Source organism: Petromyzon marinus, chromosome 3 (genome assembly GCF_048934315.1).
Source record: "Petromyzon marinus isolate PM22_M1 ecotype Great Lakes invasive population chromosome 3, UKy_Petmar_22M1.pri1.0, whole genome shotgun sequence".
NCBI lineage: Eukaryota > Metazoa > Chordata > Hyperoartia > Petromyzontiformes > Petromyzontidae > Petromyzon > Petromyzon marinus.
The window spans coordinates 16,579,990-16,599,980 of record NC_133669.1 but is presented as its reverse complement, the minus strand read 5'-3'; the positions used below and the strand labels follow the sequence as shown (position 1 = coordinate 16,599,980).

Sequence of the window (19,991 nt, the reverse complement as noted above, 5' to 3'; positions counted from 1 at the left end):
CGAAGTGGCTTGTCATGTGGACATTTATACCAACCAAATCCTCTAAAGGCATGTTTATAAATGTGGTGGGTAAAACCGGAGGACCCGGTGTAAAATCCACACGACCACGGGGAGAGAAAAATGCGATATCCAAATATACCCATGAACTCCTGTATACCAGGCGAGGTAGTTAAAATCTAGCCACCGTGGCGCCCCAAATGCATGCTCCGAATTATAAGACGCACCTCTAAATTCTGGTTTAAATACAAACTGGTAAAAATAAGCACATCTTATAGTCCGGTAATCTTCTAGGAGTCGTGGTGTAATAACGAGGCTTTGACGCTACGCACATGGGCGGCAAGAGCTCGCGATTTCTCTGAATTGACCACAATCGTTTGCACCACGGTTTGTAGATCTGTATCAAATTAGCGGATAGAATTAGTCATACGATCGTATATCCAAATCTGAGATCTACTACATATTTAAACAGTATGTTTCAAGTTCACTTCTGAAGCAAGATTCGCACGTATTCAAAACAATATATACTGTATACAAAATATTGTACCATTGTAATTACATTAAATAATTATCGATCGTATGATACTTTATGAATGTGCGAGCTACCCCATAATTGCGGTGGAGTAAAATGTGGGTCCTCCCACCCCTTTCAACACGTCTTGTCAGCGTGGAAGAGTAGACCAAATACCCCAGAGTTCTCTCGAGTAGAGGCTCATCCGCCAGCAGTGCCGTGAGCAAGCAATTTTTGGGCCGTGCCTTTACCATAAACATATGGGATTGGATCCAATATTGCATATGCTTATACTATACAGTACATTATTTATCAGATTTAAAAGGAACTGCAAATAATTTATGAAAATAAATATTATTTTATGAAAATGTTTTTAATTCAACCTGAACTTTTAAAGCACGATAATTTCATTTCCTCATTTTAATACAAATTACAGTATTTGGCCAATTTTGCTACAATTAAGACTGTCATGCCTGGACAAATTGCAAACTATTTCCCTTGTCTTTCAACATTTAAAAGTTGAAGTACAATGAGTACAAATACATTTTATATTTAAATGAACATATGTTTATATTGGGATTCAAGCACATTTTAAGAACTCTCAAATCATTTGGGCATTACAGGTAAAATAAGACATCTGCTTAAAAACGTATATAATGGGATATATAAATGCCTTGTTTGTTTAGGATGTACTTCCGAATTTTAGTGGCAGAGAGGGGTGTGTGAGGTAACAGCAATATTTGTTCATGTCTCTCGTGGTGGAGGAGTGGAGTTTGAGTATGTAGAGTGTGCATCAGCAATGGCTAAGTGTTTACTATAGTACTCATTGTGATTGGCTGAGATGGTGAGAAGTGGGGTGAGTAAGCTGTGTTTACTACACCACCTTGCCCCGTGTGATTGGCTGTGAGATAGTGAGTAGTGGGGTGAGTAAGCTGTGTTTACTACACCACCCTGCCCACGTGTGATTGGCTGTGAGATGGTGAGTAGTGGGGTGAGTAAGCTGTGTTTACTACACCACCCTGCTCCCCGTGTGATTGGCTGAGATGGTGAGTAGTGGGGTGAGTAAGCTGTGTTTACTACACCACCCTGCCCACGTGTGATTGACTGTGAGATGGTGAGTAGTGGGGTGAGTAAGCTGTGTTTACTACACCACCTTGCCCACGTGTGATTGGCTGTGAGATGGTGAGTAGTGGGGTAAGTAAGCTGTGTTTACTACACCACCTTGCCCACGTGTGATTGGCTGTGAGATGGTGAGTAGTGGGGTAAGTAAGCTGTGTTTACTACACCACCCTGCCCCCTTGTGATTGGCTGTGAGATGGTGAGTAGTGGGGTAAGCTGTGTTTACTACACCACCCTGCCCACGTGTGATTGGCTGTGAGATGGTGAGTAGTTGGGTGAGTAAGCTGTGTTTACTACACCACCCTGCCCACGTGTGATTGGCTGTGAGATGGTGAGTAGTGGGGTGGGTAAGCTGTGTCTACTACACCACCCTGCCCACGTGTGATTGGCTGTGAGATGGTGAGTAGTGGGGTGAGTAAGCTGTGTTTACTACACCACCCTGCCCCCGTGTGATTGGCTGTGAGATAGTGAGTAGTGGGGTGAGTAAGCTGTGTTTACTACACCACCTTGCCCACGTGTGATTGGCTGTGAGATGGTGAGTAGTGGGGTAAGTAAGCTGTGTTTACTACACCACCCTGCCCCCGTGTGATTGGCTGTGAGATGGTGAGTAGTGGGGTAAGTAAGCTGTGTTTACTACACCACCCTGCCCCCTTGTGATTGGCTGTGAGATGGTGAGTAGTGGGGTAAGCTGTGTTTACTACACCACCCTGCCCACGTGTGATTGGCTGTGAGATGGTGAGTAGTTGGGTGAGTAAGCTGTGTTTACTACACCACCCTGCCCACGTGTGATTGGCTGTGAGATGGTGAGTAGTGGGGTGGGTAAGCTGTGTTTACTACACCACCCTGCCCACGTGTGATTGGCTGTGAGATGGTGAGTAGTGGGGTGAGTAAGCTGTGTTTACTACACCACCCTGCCCCCGTGTGATTGGCTGTGAGATAGTGAGTAGTGGGGTGAGTAAGCTGTGTTTACTACACCACCTTGCCCACGTGTGATTGGCTGTGAGATGGTGAGTAGTGGGGTAAGTAAGCTGTGTTTACTACACCACCCTGCCCCCGTGTGATTGGCTGTGAGATGGTGAGTAGTTGGGTGAGTAAGCTGTGTTTACTACACCACCTTGCCCACGTGTGATTGGCTGTGAGATGGTGAGTAGTGGGGTAAGTAAGCTGTGTTTACTACACCACCCTGCCCCCTTGTTATTGGCTGTGAGATGGTGAGTAGTGGGGTAAGCTGTGTTTACTACACCACCCTGCCCACGTGTGATTGGCTGTGAGATGGTGAGTAGTTGGGTGAGTAAGCTGTGTTTACTACACCACCCTGCCCACGTGTGATTGGCTGTGAGATGGTGAGTAGTGGGGTGAGTAAGCTGTGTTTACTACACCAGCCTGCTCCCGTCTGATTGGCTGTGAGATGGTGAGTAGTGGGGTAAGCTGTGTTTACTACACCACCCTGCCCCCTTGTTATTGGCTGTGAGATGGTGAGTAGTGGGGTGAGTAAGCTGTGTTTACTACACCACCCTGCTCACGTGTGATTGGCTGTGAGATGGTGAGTAGTGGGGTGGGTAAGCTGTGTTTACTACACCACCCTGCCCACGTGTGATTGGCTGTGAGATGGTGAGTAGTGGGGTGAGTAAGCTGTGTTTACTACACCACCCTGCCCCCGTGTGATTGGCTGTGAGATAGTGAGTAGTGGGGTGAGTAAGCTGTGTTTACTACACCACCTTGCCCACGTGTGATTGGCTGTGAGATGGTGAGTAGTGGGGTAAGTAAGCTGTGTTTACTACACCACCCTGCCCCCGTGTGATTGGCTGTGAGATGGTGAGTAGTTGGGTGAGTAAGCTGTGTTTACTACACCACCTTGCCCACGTGTGATTGGCTGTGAGATGGTGAGTAGTGGGGTAAGTAAGCTGTGTTTACTACACCACCCTGCCCCCTTGTTATTGGCTGTGAGATGGTGAGTAGTGGGGTAAGCTGTGTTTACTACACCACCCTGCCCACGTGTGATTGGCTGTGAGATGGTGAGTAGTTGGGTGAGTAAGCTGTGTTTACTACACCACCCTGCCCACGTGTGATTGGCTGTGAGATGGTGAGTAGTGGGGTGAGTAAGCTGTGTTTACTACACCAGCCTGCTCCCGTCTGATTGGCTGTGAGATGGTGAGTAGTGGGTTAAGCTGTGTTTACTACACCACCCTGCTCCCCGTGTGATTGGCTGCGAGTGGGGTGGCGGGACAGGGGACGGGGGGGGGTGTTGGTAGTCTCCTTCGCTATTGGTGGAGGCCCCGGTTCCTCCGCCGGCCAATCCGCGCCCTCGTAGCTGGAGCCGTGGTTGCGGGGCCCAGTCCCCCCCGGGACGGCCTCCACAGCGGCAGCAGCACCACCAGCAGCACTACCACCACGGGCAAGGCCGCGACACTGAGCGCAGAGACCCCCCCCCCCTCTACGTAGTCACGGTGAGTACCGTCGCGATGGGTACCGCCAGTGGGTACCCGCTGCAGTGTGCGGTTGTTATACGGTGGGCGGCGCGGTGTGGGGTGGTAGCTGTCCTCCCGCACGCCACCCCGTGAGGCTCTGTGCTCGTTGAGATTGGACTGTGGGTGTGGGGGAGCGGTGGCGCACTGGTTAGCGCACTGCGATACAACAACAACAAAAACACCCCAAGAGGAAAAGAAGAGTTCGATTCCCGGCCATGCGGCTAACGGTCGGTGACGAGTGATATCTTCGAAGCAGTTCTGGAGGCTCGCCTCGATTGACACGGCCTTTTAAATGAGAGAGTATGCCCGAAACATCAAGCGCGGTGCTGGGGACAACGCCACCCAGCCACTGCCACCTTCGTGTTGCCGTGCCCCCGGCCTTAATAGGCGCTCGCCAACCACAACAGGCGCTTGCGCCCCTCTCTAACCGCGTGTAGGCTGCCGCCTACGTCGTCTGTGACTTCCCGTTGTGGCCTTTTGTTTAGCCGCGTTCGTTCACTTGCCCGTCCCGCGGTCGCGGATGGAACTTGTCGTGTGCACGTACCGACGAGGTTATCGTTCGTGTCGCCTCGTGTGTACTGTGTCGCACGAGTACTGCCGTACCGGCTGTCCCGCCTGTTACAGTCGCCTCGTGTGTACTGTGTCGCACGAGTACTGCCCGTACCGGCTGTCCCGCCTGTTACAGTCGCCTCGTGTGTACTGTGCCGCACGAGTACTGCCCGTACGCGCTCCTCGGCACCGTATTGTCCATCTCGATCCCGCCGTCTCGTTCCGTGTGGACTTTCTGACCTGCTTGTGCTTCCAATGCTGCCGTATCTGTACCGACCTGTCCGTACTGTATCTGTACCGACCTGTCCGTACTGCCGGTGCCGTCTGTACTGTCTCTGCCCTGCGTCTGTCTCATTTGTGCTGTCGGGTGGTGGGGTACTGCCTGTACTGTCGCGTAGATATCGTCTTTAGCGTCCGCGTTCGTTTAGCACCACCTCGTTTGTACCGTGTGTTGTGTTTGCGCTGCCTGTACCATCCCCATGTGTGCTGTGTCTCCTTTGTACTGCTGGTACTGCCTGTGCTGTCTCACGATATGTGATGGGAGTGCGAGCGATATTTTACGCGAGATTTGAGTCTGGACAGTGTGTGAAACCAGCATGCGGGGAGTTAGTGGAAGTGTGAGCTGTCACGATGCGAGATATCACTCGATGTTACAATGTGGGATGACACACGGTGAGATGTGTCACAGCGTGAGCCGTGTGTCGGCCATATATCTCACCGTAACATCTCACAAGTTGTTACAATGCGAGATGTTACGGTGAGATATGTCACAGTGCAGGATGTCGCCGTGAACTATGGCAGCGTGAGCAGCGTGAATTGTGAACCTTGACGGCGTGAATTGTGAGTGTGGGCTATTACATGCGTAAGCTGCGACAGTGTTGGATGTTGCAATGTGTTGGCAGTGTGAGGTTAGAGTGAGATGTGACGGTGGTAGAGAAATGACGAGGTGAGTTGTGACGCTGAGCTGCGACGCACCTGTCATTACAATGTTAACATTCAGTGCGAGATGTGACAATTTGTGTAAGCTCTTACAGTGTAACCTCTTACAGTGTGAGCTATTACAATGCGAGTGGTTGCATCATGTGCTGTGATAGTATGGGATGGGACCGTGTGCGATGGGACAATTGTAACCTTTGACAATCTATAAGCTACGGCATTTTGTGGGCTGTGATTAATTCGTGAGCTATTACAGGATAAGGTTTGGCAATTTGTAAGCTTGACAGTGGTCAGACGTGACACTGCGAGCTGTGATGTTCGTGTGTATGTTGAACTTCTTTCGCACCGTACTTAACCAACGAAACACAACAAGCAGTTCTAAAGAAATGCATTTTTCAATCTAGACAATGCCAGTTGTAATATTTGTTTGTCATTTGTAGCAAAATTTGCTTCCCCGACCACTTTTTTTTTCAAGCATTGAGAATAATTCCTGTTGCAGGGTTTCTTTGAAAAACGGGCATGAGCTGGCAGAGTATAGTTTTTTTTTACTCTTCCTTCTCGCCCAATGTGTTTGTTATCCAGGGATCTTGTTGTCCATTGGCCAGTCAATCCAAAGTTATTACTGTTACCCAGAGCCCCATATAGTTTAGCATATCGGGAAAGAGCAAACAGCTTTATTATAGTAGTGATGTAATTTTGGTCCCAAAGAAGGAAATGCAAGAAGTTTTCTTCAGTAGCACTTGCCTCGTGTCACCCCTGATACAAAATTTGTCTGCACTCAACATTAATTGTGCGTGGCAGGCTATTGAATCTTTTCTCACCTTCTGAGGGGGTGAGGTAAACACTGAACGCTTCCTCTGGTTGGCGATATTGTGAACCAGAGGGTTTCCTGTCGCATCTTGGTTCTTGCGTCACGGATAATGGATGGAGATTGGGTGACAGAAGTGTCAGAATGGCAGGCTGTTGTGCAGGTCATGGGAGGTGATGCTGGTGTATTCGGGAAGATGGTGGGGGCGAGGATTGGGAGGGGTTGTCAGTAATTCCAAGTACTGCAAGATTTCATCATTGTCAAGAGTGATGTATATTTATACAGTGTTGTTGTCAGCAGTCATGTGTCAGCCATATGTCTGCCAGTGAAAGAATAATTAATTGGACTGCAGGCGGCAAACTCCTCAGTGTTTATGTGAACTTGTAGGCATATTCATGGTGTTAAATGAGAATCGACCTTACAGCTGGAAAGTGAGCATTGTTATTGTTCAAACTTGCCAAAAAATGATACCGAAGCTTTTTACACGTTTTCACAATGTAGGTTATAAGTGCAGGATCAAAGCCAGGTCAGATTTTTGAGGCATGTTGTCAGTGGGCAGGAAGAAGCAGATGACATTATGGATGGGAACAATTTATGTAGTCGTATTTTGTTTTAACCTAAAACACAATCTGTTATGCTAAGCACAGCCAGGAAAATTCTCTAGAAGAGTTTAAATTAGGAATTGTTTGTACTATCCTTGCACAAATGTTCTATGCCTAGAAATGAAACTGCACACTGTGGGGGTGTGTATTGTGTAGGTACTGTATCCGTTTTGTGTTCTGCACAGTGTGGAAATGGCACAGCTAAAACCATAGGTTTTCTTTCTTAACAATGTGTTGCACTGTACCACCATACTAATCTATGCAGCTCGTAGAATGTTTAAATACTTTTGGCCAGTGTTTCCCAGTACTGCAGTTCTCATACTACCCAATAGTCAACTTTTTTGCATGTTTATAATGCAATGGGTGTATCTGCATTCACATACAGCACTCAGTTGCTTCGTGGTCTGTGCACTGATCACCAAGTCGATTGTAGACCGCCAGATAACATTTGCGGCAGCATGTCTTTTTATGTCACTGCAATTGACCAATTCCTAAATTTGACAATTACTCTTTACCCAACTGAAGGGGAACACAGTTAATTGTGGTGAATTCTTTGGACGTCATTTCCTCCGAAACGTAGTTTCCTCATTTTTTTTATTTGACCCTTAACTCCTTTTACAAAAACATAGTTCGATTGCCTAAATGTAAACATGAATGAAGAATACTGGTAAATTCATGTTAAAGGGAGTGATGATTGAAACCTCCACGTAAAATTATTTTTTTACTAGGCAAGGCCTGCTCAGCCATATAGCTCTTTTTCAGAAGCGACCTGGCTACAAACGATAGCTCAAAGAAGTGGCTTATCATATGCCAATTTATAGCAGCCAAATACTCGAAGCACATGTTTCTAAATGTGGAGGGAAAAACCAGAGGACCGGGAGAAAAATCCATGCAACCACGGAAAGAACATGCAAACTCCAAATATACAGTAGGCGTCAGGGTCGGGATAGAACCCACGACCTCCTGTATACCAGGCGAGGTAGTTAACATCTTCGCACCGTGGCACTCTTAAAATCATACATTTCTCTCCCTTTGTGCCCAATAAAATGTAACGTTGTGGAGGCAGCGCTATATAGGATTAATGTTGTGTAGCCTCCCGGAGTGAAGAGCCTCGGTAAGGGAATTCATGATGAAATCGTTGGCGTACAGGGATGAAAAGAGGTCTGGGGTAATAAACCATCCTGTGGCCCACCCGGGCAAGCCAAGGCAAAATACTATCGAGCAATCAAAGTCTTGAGAGGCAAGCTCAGTCAAATGGAATAAAACCATCATGATTACCTTTCGCATTGGCACCATTCGAATAGCACGCAAGGCTGTCACGGAGGTTATCTGTTTCAAAGACAATTATAATTTGCTGTGGTTTCACACTTGAGCAGACGAAGTTCGTATATCGCTTTATCGAATTGGGTAATTTGCAAGTAATTTTCAAATGTGATGAATTTTGGTTCATGCTGCCAACAAACACGTCCTACTGTTTTTCGAAAAATATTATGGGATCTTAAATGTCCACTGTGAGTCATGTGATGTGTATATTTTTTAGTTTACTCACCCGCAGCGTAAATCAAGCAGCAAACGCGCGACTACTAGGCCATGTCCACCGCCCAAAGCCAGCAAGGACACGCCATCAATAATATCTGTAGTCAACGTGTGCACTAACCGAGTTGTAACGTGTGGCCAACTCACTGCAGTGTGCTTGTGTAGAGGATCCGAGTAGTTTAAGTGGAGCTTGAGGACTGAACTACAGTCAATTGACAAGACCCATTTCGTGTAATTATAATTGATTTTTGAAGCTATACTTAAATTACCCATAAGCAAAGTTAATTGTACATTGAGGGCATCCCATCCTGTCGATGAGGTCGATCTTCATTATGAGCCATGCCTTCTGCCCTATTATCCCATTCAGATATTATTCGCCACTGACCTTAGCTTTGGCCAGGACTCAAACTCGTGACTTGATTCGTATCACAGTGAGTGAACCACTGCACCACCATTCCTCCCTGGTAATGTTACCCACCACTTTATTCTATATGATCCATTTTATTCTGCCTCCATATATATTTTTTCAAAATGTATTTTTCATCAAAAATTTTGCCAGCATTGTTGTGCCTTGATTGCTGTTTGGTGTCTAAAATTAGCACAAAAGCATGCAGGACTGATTATTTTAAAAAAATGCCTATAATGGTCTGCCTCCAATTTTTTTTGTAGATATCGATCAAGCCAGAAAAACTGAGTTGCTGAAGCTGTCTCTGGTGATGTTCTAACCATTTCGGACGCCGAATGAACAAATTGCAGAGATGGTCAGTTGATACCACCAACGCACGCATGCACGCGACCATGTGCAATATAAGGGGAAAGGTATGTTTATCAAAACTCGGAATGTCAAACAAAGTTACTTTTACGTCTCGGCCAGGAGGCCTTGACTTGGACTTGATGTGCAGCTGCATAGCCCTTGAGCGACCTTGAGAGTGAGGGTAGGAGAGTGGTGGTAGGTGGTGTTGGTAGTAGGCAGAGAAGCCAAGTGGGGAACGGGCTAAAGCAATGGGCCAGTGCATCTTCCGCTGCCAACGGGACGCCAGCTCTTCTAGTGCGTCTGCGTGGCCAAGCAAGAGCAACTCGAGCGCCGCCGAAAAGTCTAAACGAGTGCACGGCGGTGCCAGTCCCCAACGATCCGGCCACGCTGACTCCCCGCTGGACACGTGCGAGCAGCGCACGGGCGGGGCGCACCTATCCAAACCGGGCAGCGGAGACCTGTCCACCACCATGCTGCTGTCGCAGGATGACCGCTCACCCCGGAACTCGGGCCCCAGCCTGCACGAGTCGGAGTTCTCGCTGGCTCGCGCCCATGCCCTCTTCAACAAGTACAAGGACGAGAGGGAGGACGCCATCCTTGCCGAGGGCATGGAGGAGTTCTGCCAGGACCTCTCTGTGGACCCCACCGAGTTCATCGTGCTCGTCATGGCCTGGAAGTTCAAAGCGGCGACGATGTGCAGGTTCACCAGGTGAGGTGGCTCACGCGACACGAGCAAACGATGATGATGAAGGCAACCGAGGGTTATCAATGTAATGTGAACGCGTACATGCACGTACGTCCCTTTGTCATTTCGCTGCTGGATGAGAGCCTCCTGGTTTCTTTGCTTGTTGTGGGGTTACTTGACAACACTTCACACTTGCCAGTGCGAGTTGGGGAAGGCAGAGAGCATTGATATAGGAGTATAGAAGTACAGTACCATAATATATTTGTCTGCACTGACCCTCTGTTACCCACCACGTATCCTTGCATCCTTTAACACCTATTATGCATGGCGGTCACCCATATAATTACTGTACGGGCTCAATCCTGCCCATCTTCCGAGATTTTATGTGATCGGGTGCATTCTGGGTGATTTGGTCATGGGCAATTTGTTTCGTCATGTACGGTAAGTCCTCCCTTAATGCGTGCGCACACAACACGCTTTCACGATAATGTGTTTCTTCCATTAGGGAACAATGCGGAACGTGCCCATTATAACGTGGAACATGCCTGTTATAACACGAAACGGGCACCGTTATCACGCCATTTCTGAGCAGTCAACGACGAACTATTTGAGCTGCTTGGCTGAGCGGTACGGTACAGTAGGCGGAATGACATAGTAACGCAGCGGCGTACCCTCAATTATTTGTGTACATCGTATCTCGCCAAACATTATTATTACATTATTTATAGGGAAATTGTTTTCGCTAAACGTGTTTTTCGCGAAACGCGGCACTTTTCAGGAACGTGTCTACCGCGTTAAACGAGGTCTTGCTGTACAAATTCTGTGGAGTGGTGGCACATTGCTAAGCGCACTGCACTCTGAACCCAGTATCCTGAGTTTTGATTCTAGGTCATAGCTAATATCAGTGGTGATGCCTGATCCTGTCCCTTCCTTTTCTTTACAAAATCGTAATGACCAGGGTGGTGAATTTGGTCAAACTGTCCTCATGACTCGTGTGGAATTGGGAGACCCTCATACAGTAGTGAACTGTCAACTAGCTGTACATGTACAGGCAGACCCTCGCTTAGCGCGACCCTGTAGAACGCCGATTCGTTATAGCGCTCCTTGTCCTGGAGGAGAAAATGTTAACAAAAAATGAAGAGAAATCCAAAAAGCACTTACGGGTGAGAACTCGCAGTGCTGGCCAAGGAAACCGACTCGCCCCCCATTATTCATTAAGCCAATGAGAGCAACGGACACTCTGAGCCATCCAGACCCCACCCACCGCGATTCGTAGTCACGATTATAAATAAATAAATAAAGGGTGCTTTTTTCTTTTCAATAGTAGCCAGGTGAGAACTCACGAGACCAGGATAGTCTTGAGGCTCCACCTCAAAGAATCTGCACCACAGAGATGTAAATTGAGGGGCTTCACTAAGATCACAGAGGTCTTGGAGCTCTTGGAGCTCTTGGCTGACAGTGACCCTGATAGGGAGCGTAGCTGCTCTTCCAGCCTCATCACCGACTGCTGCCTTGTAAGAGGAGTCCAGTTTGAATGCACTCGCGAGTACAGTACATAATACTGATGTTATGACAATAGTTATGATTTATGAAATAATTTTTACCATCTGTATCATTGTTAACGCTATTACCGATATCCCCGTGAACGCCCTCTTTTACAAAATAAATAACACCGTCAGGAACATATCCCCATATATACAATGGGGTATAATGACCCCTTAGAGCGCCGATTTGATTAGCACTCACTTCAGGAACACATCTTGAGCACTAAGCAAAGCCTGCCTGCACGTGTAATTCACTACTCGTTCATGGGTGTCGCTTGATAAATTGATATTACTGAATGGATGCTCTGATGTTGTAGGCAACCGCATTGCATGTGAAGCATGAGGTCAAAAAGGTTGCAGCAATGGGAGTAAAATTCTCGCCGTGTGCTGCATCGACGCATTCTGCCTTATATAAATGAAATCAGTCAAGGATTTATTGAATTGTAAAAATGAAACGACAGTAATTTAATCCACCAATCGTGGCCCTCCATGTTAATGTATCCCTGTATTGTTAAAACAGGGCAAACCCTGAGAGGGAAGTTTAATCTTGCTTGCGGTTCTGTGGCCATCTGGAACACTGTTCCTTCCGATATTAGAAAGCCACTGCAGCCATGCACTTTTAAATATAGATTGAAATCTCATTTCTCTAGAACTGATATTTGTGTTTAGTTTGTTGTCCTTCCACCGATGAGCACGGTTGGTTATGTATAATGCGAGACACACTTTATACATAACCAGCTGAGTACACACAGAGACAGTAATCTCTTGATCAATAGCGAGCTGGCTCTCATCGACAGAGGATAGCGGGCTTGTTAAACAGTTACTGCCCGGTCACCTGGTGTTTGAAACAAGGTCCAGTCACGAGCTGTCTACATGTATCTGGAAAGCTCATTGTGATATGTATTACCTTATTCTCCGGATTACAAAGTGCACTTTTTCCCCGCCTAGATATTTGATGCCTGAAATCTAGCACCTGGACATGCAGGTTACAATTGTGCTCTGTGTCCAATAAATCTGTACCACTCAGCGTATGTGCCACTCAGTCTATACACTTCTCCACTCGGGTTGTATGCAGCCACTTAGTCCACCAAATAGATAATACGAAGAGACTGGAGAGTTTTAAATAAATATGTGCGTTTTCGTATACGCTCCATTCTTACAGCACAAGGGCTGTCACGAAGGAAGGCACAATGTTGCTGCTTTGTCAACTTTACTAAACGTTTCTGTCTTGCGTTTACAATGGCATAGCTGGGTGAGAGTTTGAGATAAATCGGCAACGGTTCTACTGGCACTCTATACAAACTCATTATAAAATTCTATATATATATCCGTGCTTCTACTAATACTGTAACAAACATGACCATTTTCCACATTAATATTTTTGTTGTAATATTTTGTAAAGGAACAAAAAATTAAGAGCAACCAAAAAAAACAGTGTTTAACCGGCATGTGCTGAGTAATGGTAATGTGATTACAAACTGATGCAGGATTACATTTACCTCCCTGTGGCAATGTGATTACAGTAACACGTTACCAACGCTGGACATTTAGCAGAAATCAATCTCGTTTGGCCTTATTTCCAGAGTGACACTGTGTACAGATGTGTCATTAAAACCGTCTTTATCGCTAATGACATTAAAGGCCAATGCCAGACTCCTCAATTTAGCTTAATAATATATTTGATGATATAAGAACCCCGCTGGCGTTGGACATTACAGAGTAATAACAATTATAACGTTTCGCCCTTTATAAATCCACTGCTGGGTAAAGGCCTCACACATGCTCTGTCAGTCAACTGCGTTCGTCTTTGCAGATTGGTGAATTGGGTGGCCCTCAACTCTGCTTTTAGACATTTACTTGCTGCTGGTGCTAGACATGGCTGGGAATTTAACTCGGGTCAGCCGGGTTCGTAGCGCAGCGTGGCCAACCATTCACCAATATAAATAACGTACAGAGAGAGGTTCAGGTTAATGTTCAAATTGTATTAAAATTATTGCAAGAATGTCATTCGTTTTCACATGCATCTATCGTTGGAGAACCTTGTTAATATTGAACTAGACTTCTAAAAATAGTCCCTCTCCAGTCAGGCTGTAGAATCTCTTCATGCAACAGGATGTACCAGAGAGACCCAGGAAGCAATACATTAAACATGAACCAAAACAAATTAGAAATATAAATTATAATTATAAGCCACCTGCTACTTCTGTCCCTTTACTCTCCTGTCCACCTCATCCCCTGCTCAGGTTTGCGCAATGCATTCAACTATCTATCCCAAATGTTCTTGTCCCAGCCAGTCAGATCCCTGTCTGATAATCAAAACACATATGATGCTTAAATCGCGTGTTTATATTTAACACGGATACAGAAAACCTAAATTTATGTAACCAAACGTTATAACAGCGCATTAAACTGGTCGTGTCGTTTTGAACAATCGCATCACTGTACGCTTAGGCTGGCTATGTCTTTGTCCCACGTGTGTGTGCTGGCATTGTCATAAAGACAACGTGGGGAACGGTAGTGCAGTGGTTAGCGCGCTACGCAACGAACATGGTAACCCAAGTTTTGATTCCTCCTTATGGCTAACATCGGTAACAAATATCCAAACCGTTCCTTTGCCTCCCCTAGGTCTCATTAAATAAGTGCCTGATACATAGTTGGCCAGGCATGGTGCCGACCACCCCCCCCACCCCCTTGCGTGCCGTACCGGCCTTCAAAGAAGCTCGCGGTGCCCCGGTGATACCCCGGGGCACCAAATAATACAAAATGGCCGAGGCAATTAAATATTTTATTTCTGGGACACTATTGTTTCCAGGGGTGTAACTTTACTCCGCGACTGGGGTACCAATCAATCCGAAATCAGTGTTACTCCGCGATGTCGAAACGCAGCGAGGACGATTGCGCTGAAACCCTGAACGCTCGTACGCACCGTAGTGGTGCATCGTGAGTACAGCTCGTCGAGATGAGTCTCTTGCCGCATCGCCGACCATCAACAGACTAAAAATGACTGCATCATGGACATTATGCGAGAGGCGGGGTGCTATGGTACCCCGGGGTCCCCGCCATAAGGTTCACTTGCCGGAAACAGTTTTTAAATAGCTATGTGGCTGATCTTGGTCTTTGTCATTCAGGTCAGAGTTTGTGGCTGGCTGCATAGCCCTGCAGGCCGACACCGCCAAGGCCATCCAGGCGCGCTTCCCCGAGCTGATGGAGGAGGTGCGCGTCGAAGAGCGCTTCAAGGACCTTTACCGCTTCACCTTTCAGTTCGGCCTGGATGCCGACGAGGGGCAGCGCTCGCTGCCGCGCGACATGGCGCTGGCGCTGTGGCGCCTCGTGTTCGAGCACCGGCGGCCGCCCGTGCTCGACCGCTGGCTGAGCTTCCTGGAGGAGAACCCGTCCAGCGTGCGCGGCGTGTCGCGAGACACCTGGAACATGTTCCTGAACTTTGCGCAGACGGTGGGGCCCGACCTGAGCCACTACAGCGAAGACGAGGCATGGCCCAGCCTCTTCGACGCGTTTGTGGAGTGGGAGACGGAGCAGCGAGCCAGGATGCAGCACGGCACGCAGTCATGGACAAAGCCGGAGTGGGAGGGGTAGCGCATGCGTGTTTTCCCTGCTCTTTTCTTTGTAACGGAAGTCATGATTGAAATGTGCAGTACTTTGATTTCATTTTTTTTACATGCACAAAAGTATTATTTGAACATTTGATGCAGTATAAATTGAGCATTTACCATTTCTTGTGCGATTTTGCAGAGGAGAGCGTGGTTTCCTTATCGGGGCGAGTCGCGTGCGGTGTAAATGTTTATTGGCGACGTGTGTTTGCCCGAGTCTTATTGATGGTGGCTGATGCACACGCACGTTTTTGATAATGCTGCCTGAAACATTTTTCAAGTGGATTTTTCATCATAGCAACTAATAGTCACATAGCCAAAAGTTCAGGGAAGTGCACAAAAAGGGAATGGCAAAGCTTATACTGTACCCTGCACACTCATATACCAAATGAATTAAGCCATCTGACACGGCGGTTGAAGACTCGAGCTTGCGTAGATTAAAACTAGACCCATGGTTTTTTTTTTAAAGATATACAGCAGAGCTCCAATAACCGTGATCCAATCATCTGAAAATCTCTGTAATTAGCGGATTATTAGCGGTTTGCAACCGCTCCCGTAACCTACGGCACACTGTAGTGGGTTGAGAGTGCTTGGTGGACCGCAAACTACTGCTGTCCGTAGATGTCGCCAGGGCCAACGTGGAGCTGTAGAGCGGAGCAGCCAGGAAAGCGCGGCAGTCATTTTTTTTTATTTTGCAAAATATTTTTTGGTTTTGTCTCACCACAGACCAGCTGTCCTGACGTGATAAATTTAGTGAAAAATTACTTTTCAATGTTTACACTTGAATATCGAGTCTAAAAGCTGCAAGCAAATTATTTGCAAGTGTACCCCATATGGTGCCTTAGAAAAAATGTGCACCTTAGAAAAAAAGTAGTAACATAATCCGCTAATTGTTTGCCGGTCTAATGGAATCGTGTGGCTAATTCCTCCCGTAATGCGCGGCACAGCGCGTTTTCGCACAGCGGTAACATAAGTTTGACCTCCATGATGCACCGCCGCTGACAGGATCTGTGATAATGTTACCTCCATATCAACGTGGATTACTGTGTTTCTGCTGTGTACCCATTTAACTTTAAAAAGCTATATATTAAAATGTCCCTATAAAGTATAACAGAATTACCATTTTCAGGTGTCACAATTCTTAAAACATGATGTAAGCTCATAAAATAATTCACATTTCTAAATAAGCTTCTAAGTGTTTATTCGTGTAATTTTTTTGTTATGATAGAATTGTTCATGTTTAATCACTTTGACTTTTGAATGACAAAATAGACACTTAATCTACAATGACTGGTAAAATACGTAAACCAAGTTAATTATGACAAAAAGCTTTAATTATGACAAAAAAAGCTTTAAGTATTCACGTGGATAAGTTTGCACCAAAGTGCTGCTGACAGATATTTTACAGAAATTGGCAGAGACGCTTTTTCAACGGACATTGCTTGAGCCATATTTTTTGGTCTGCTCTCGGTAACTGTGAGGCACAAACTCCCGTCAACTTGCGCTCAGTCTGATAGCTGATTGGATTTAAATATGATCGTCCTGGATTGATTGATTGACCAGGTTAGCACTGTAAAACCCACACCGGTAATGTTTTTTTTAAAGATTAGCCAATTGTACATTCAGCTGAAACTAATTGGTATGAATTTCAAGTCCACACAACTGTTGAATGAAAATGTATTGCCTGTTGAATTTTATGTTAATAGTGATTCAACCACATTGTTAAAAGCACACTTTCATTATCAGGTTTTTTAATTATATTTTTTTCATTTGACATTGAGAGACAAATAGAAACTAATTGGATTATTTTTCCATTTGGTCCAGCTTGGCGATTAGCCTGCAGGGCGCCAGGGTTGGAGCCTTCCCCTGCTCGTTACGACAAGATATTGCCTTGGGACGGAAGATCATTTTATAAATAAGAACGGCAGCTGTGATCAAGTTTGGCAGTTTCGGGGGATAATTGTAAAATCCGATAATGCGCTTGTTGAACATGCGCGGTTGACTGCATTGGTGGGACAGCTGTGGCTCATGTCTCGTGGTGCACGTGAGGCAGAGAATGGAGCACGCGTACCCAGAGGCCACACCATTTACTCACCATTGTTTTTGTTATATTTTCAGCACGGAGTCTTTTTCTGGTGTCTTACCACAGGTGTCTCTTGCCAAGGAGAACTCGGGCTGTTATCTGGTTTGTATGTTCGTTGGGAGTTGTCAGCAGATTCAGTTTCCATGGCAGTGGTACAGATGTGTCTGTGTTCAAGTAGTGTGCAACGAGAACATTGGAATCGAACAAGACTCTGTAAAATGGAAGTGTCTGCTTACTATCATAAATATTTTAGGATTGTTAAATTTCCCTTTTCTAATTGTGCTCTCAGTGTCGCCATCATCAGTCGAACACATGCCCTTTCCAGAACCTGCGGTGAGCAGTACCTCGTATCATAGTCTGGGAACGGATTGTGAAAGTTGATGTCACAGAACTACTGTGAAGTAATGAGCCTCGCATGACGAGCGCCCAAATGGTGCTCTGTTTTGGGCCATCAAAAGCGTGGTCCAACATGTTTAGGCCTCAAGCACGAAACGACCGAATGATGTGAAAACCCATTATGCTTTTTTGCGTGCAGTAGTGGGGAGATTGAGCCGCGTTACGCTTGAAAACAGGCATTGGAACCGAGTTGTTTTGGAGGGGCAACTGGCATTGGGCAGGCACAGGGATGGTTGGCATGTTAGATCTCACGACCACATCGGTATCTGTAAGTTGCATAGCTTTTGCTGGAGCTGAACTTGGCTCCACTGGCTGGGAATTATTGGTGCACATTACTTGCATTATAATTGGGCTCCATTACCTGAGCTTAAGGACAGTTAAAACACAGGGGAGTGAAAATTGCATGAAAGTAAGTCAAGTGTTCCTAAAGGGGCATTAACCACATGGCCACTAAATGATGAAGATATTTCAGTTAAACTATCAACTGTGATAACATGTGAACATTATCTCTCTATTCCTAGATCGCCACATAAAATACAATCACTGGTGATCCTTCGTTTTCTGGACATCTTCAGAATTTAGTAGAGAATGGATCTTCTGTATCATAAAGGTTTTCTGTGTCTTAATCCAGAGTTGGACCATCTAGTGTGGTTAACATTGACAGGCAAACACAATCTAGCAAATCTTAGTAGAATCCAACAAGTTGACCACTAAAACGTGCAGTATATTGTTTTTTTTTATTTTTTAAGAAAAATAAATCCTAATAGGTTGTACCTGATTATGTCAACATGGGATTTGTTTGGAAAAAACAATATTTTGCACCAATAAGTTTTCGTCACTTACAATATCCTTGTTATGGAGTCGCGTCATGAGGTGAAGAAGAATCCTGTGGGACTCCCCTTTAGCGGAGCGTCGTGTGACAACGGAGAGTTGACCCCAGACGATCAACCCACACACCTGGGCGTCCGATTATTGCAGGGCGGCATATGAAACCCCACATTTGACTATTTTCGTTTTATGCGGCCATTGGTGACTAGGTTGAAACTGTCAAATCGCACTGTGCTTTATCCAGTAATCTCGTGAAGTCACATGCTGCTGCCCGTGTTTACAGTCAGAATGTCAGGGTGTGGGGCCGTGGGATGACGACGCAGGCGTCAATCCTCCTCGCCCTTCTCTTTCACCACGCCACCTCCCAATCGCTGAAAATGTCACCATCGTATACAGTATTTCATGCAGATGTGTCAAGCCCCTTTGTTTGGTCAGTCCACTGCTGGATGAGGACATCACCGCCACCGCAAGTCACGGTGGTTATTTTGCCGTACTTCGCCAGGCTGGTCGGTGCGGGTAGGTGAAGACGGGGCCGTGTTAACCGAGCCATGCATTTTTCTGCGCTCCGACGATGACGAAGATGTGGCCCGGCAGTGGCCTTGCAACACCAGGTTTGCTTTTTATGCCCCCAAGCACTCTCCAGGCTCAACCCTTTTGCTTAGCTTCCAAGACCTAACGTGATCGGGTGCATTCCAGGTGATGTAGTCCTAGGCACAGTATTTCATAGTTGTAACACATTGTTTGAGTGTCAGTGTTGGGTTTTGTGAGAAAAGAGACAAAATCTTTTGTTTTGAAGTTGTACTGTATACTCAAAATGGCATATTTATAAGCGCAAATGTTATTAGTTGTTTACTTGTAATTTAAGTAATTTAAATCTTATAAAATGGCAATTTTCTGACATTTTCTAGGAATTTTAAATATATTTCTACTTTGATAATAATAAAACCTGTACAATTTGTAAGGATGTCCACTTGGATAGCATTGGGAGTTTGGTATGTGGTTGTGCCAGTGTTGGTATAAAAACGTCTCAAATGAAAGCTACATTTTGCTTTCACTGAATTTGGTGGTGAGGGGAGAAAACTCGCATTGATGGAAACCTGGTCAGCTGTGTGCATTGTCGTTATATTTACCATTGTTTCCTGTGCCATGATTTTAAAACCCAGGGAAGGAGATGCAATACAAAGCTGTAATTTTTTTTGTCGATGTCTGTATGCCTTAAACAAATAGCCAAAATGTTTATTAGGAGATAAATAAAAATAAGCTCAGAGTTGAATACATTCAAGGCAAACGTGTGATATTTAAGAAAATAAATTCAATGCATTTGGTCATTTCATTTTATAATGTAATTTTGCTATTGGCTATCATCAACAAGGGTGGCTGGACCAAACGTTCCCCTGTAATAGTCTGCTGAAGCGTTTTTTTTATTTGTACGGTTGATGAAAACTTGAGATTATTTGCAATTCAAAATGTACATTTAATTGGATCTTTATTCAACAACTGTGTATTGGAATTGGTCATTTACTCGGTGACATTAACATTGCACTCTTGGAATAAATATTTTACTTGA

The 19,991-nt window shown here is 45.7% G+C and overlaps 1 protein-coding gene across 2 annotated transcripts; it reads left to right on the top strand.

Annotated features, from left to right (window-relative positions):
• The first annotated feature begins 3,894 nt into the window (after window positions 1–3,894).
• LOC116955434 (DCN1-like protein 3) lies at window positions 3,895–19,991 on the top strand. Of its 2 annotated transcripts, XM_076075083.1 has the most exons (4): window positions 3,895–4,074; window positions 8,894–8,957; window positions 9,196–9,989; window positions 14,638–19,991. In XM_076075083.1, the coding sequence occupies exons 3-4, from the start codon at window positions 9,529–9,531 to the stop codon at window positions 15,101–15,103; spliced, it is 927 nt and encodes a 308-aa protein (XP_075931198.1). In that variant the 5' UTR covers window positions 3,895–4,074; window positions 8,894–8,957; window positions 9,196–9,528; the 3' UTR covers window positions 15,104–19,991. The 2 variants fall into 2 exon arrangements, with proteins under 2 accessions (XP_075931198.1, XP_032832405.1); XM_032976514.2 differs by lacking the exon at window positions 8,894–8,957.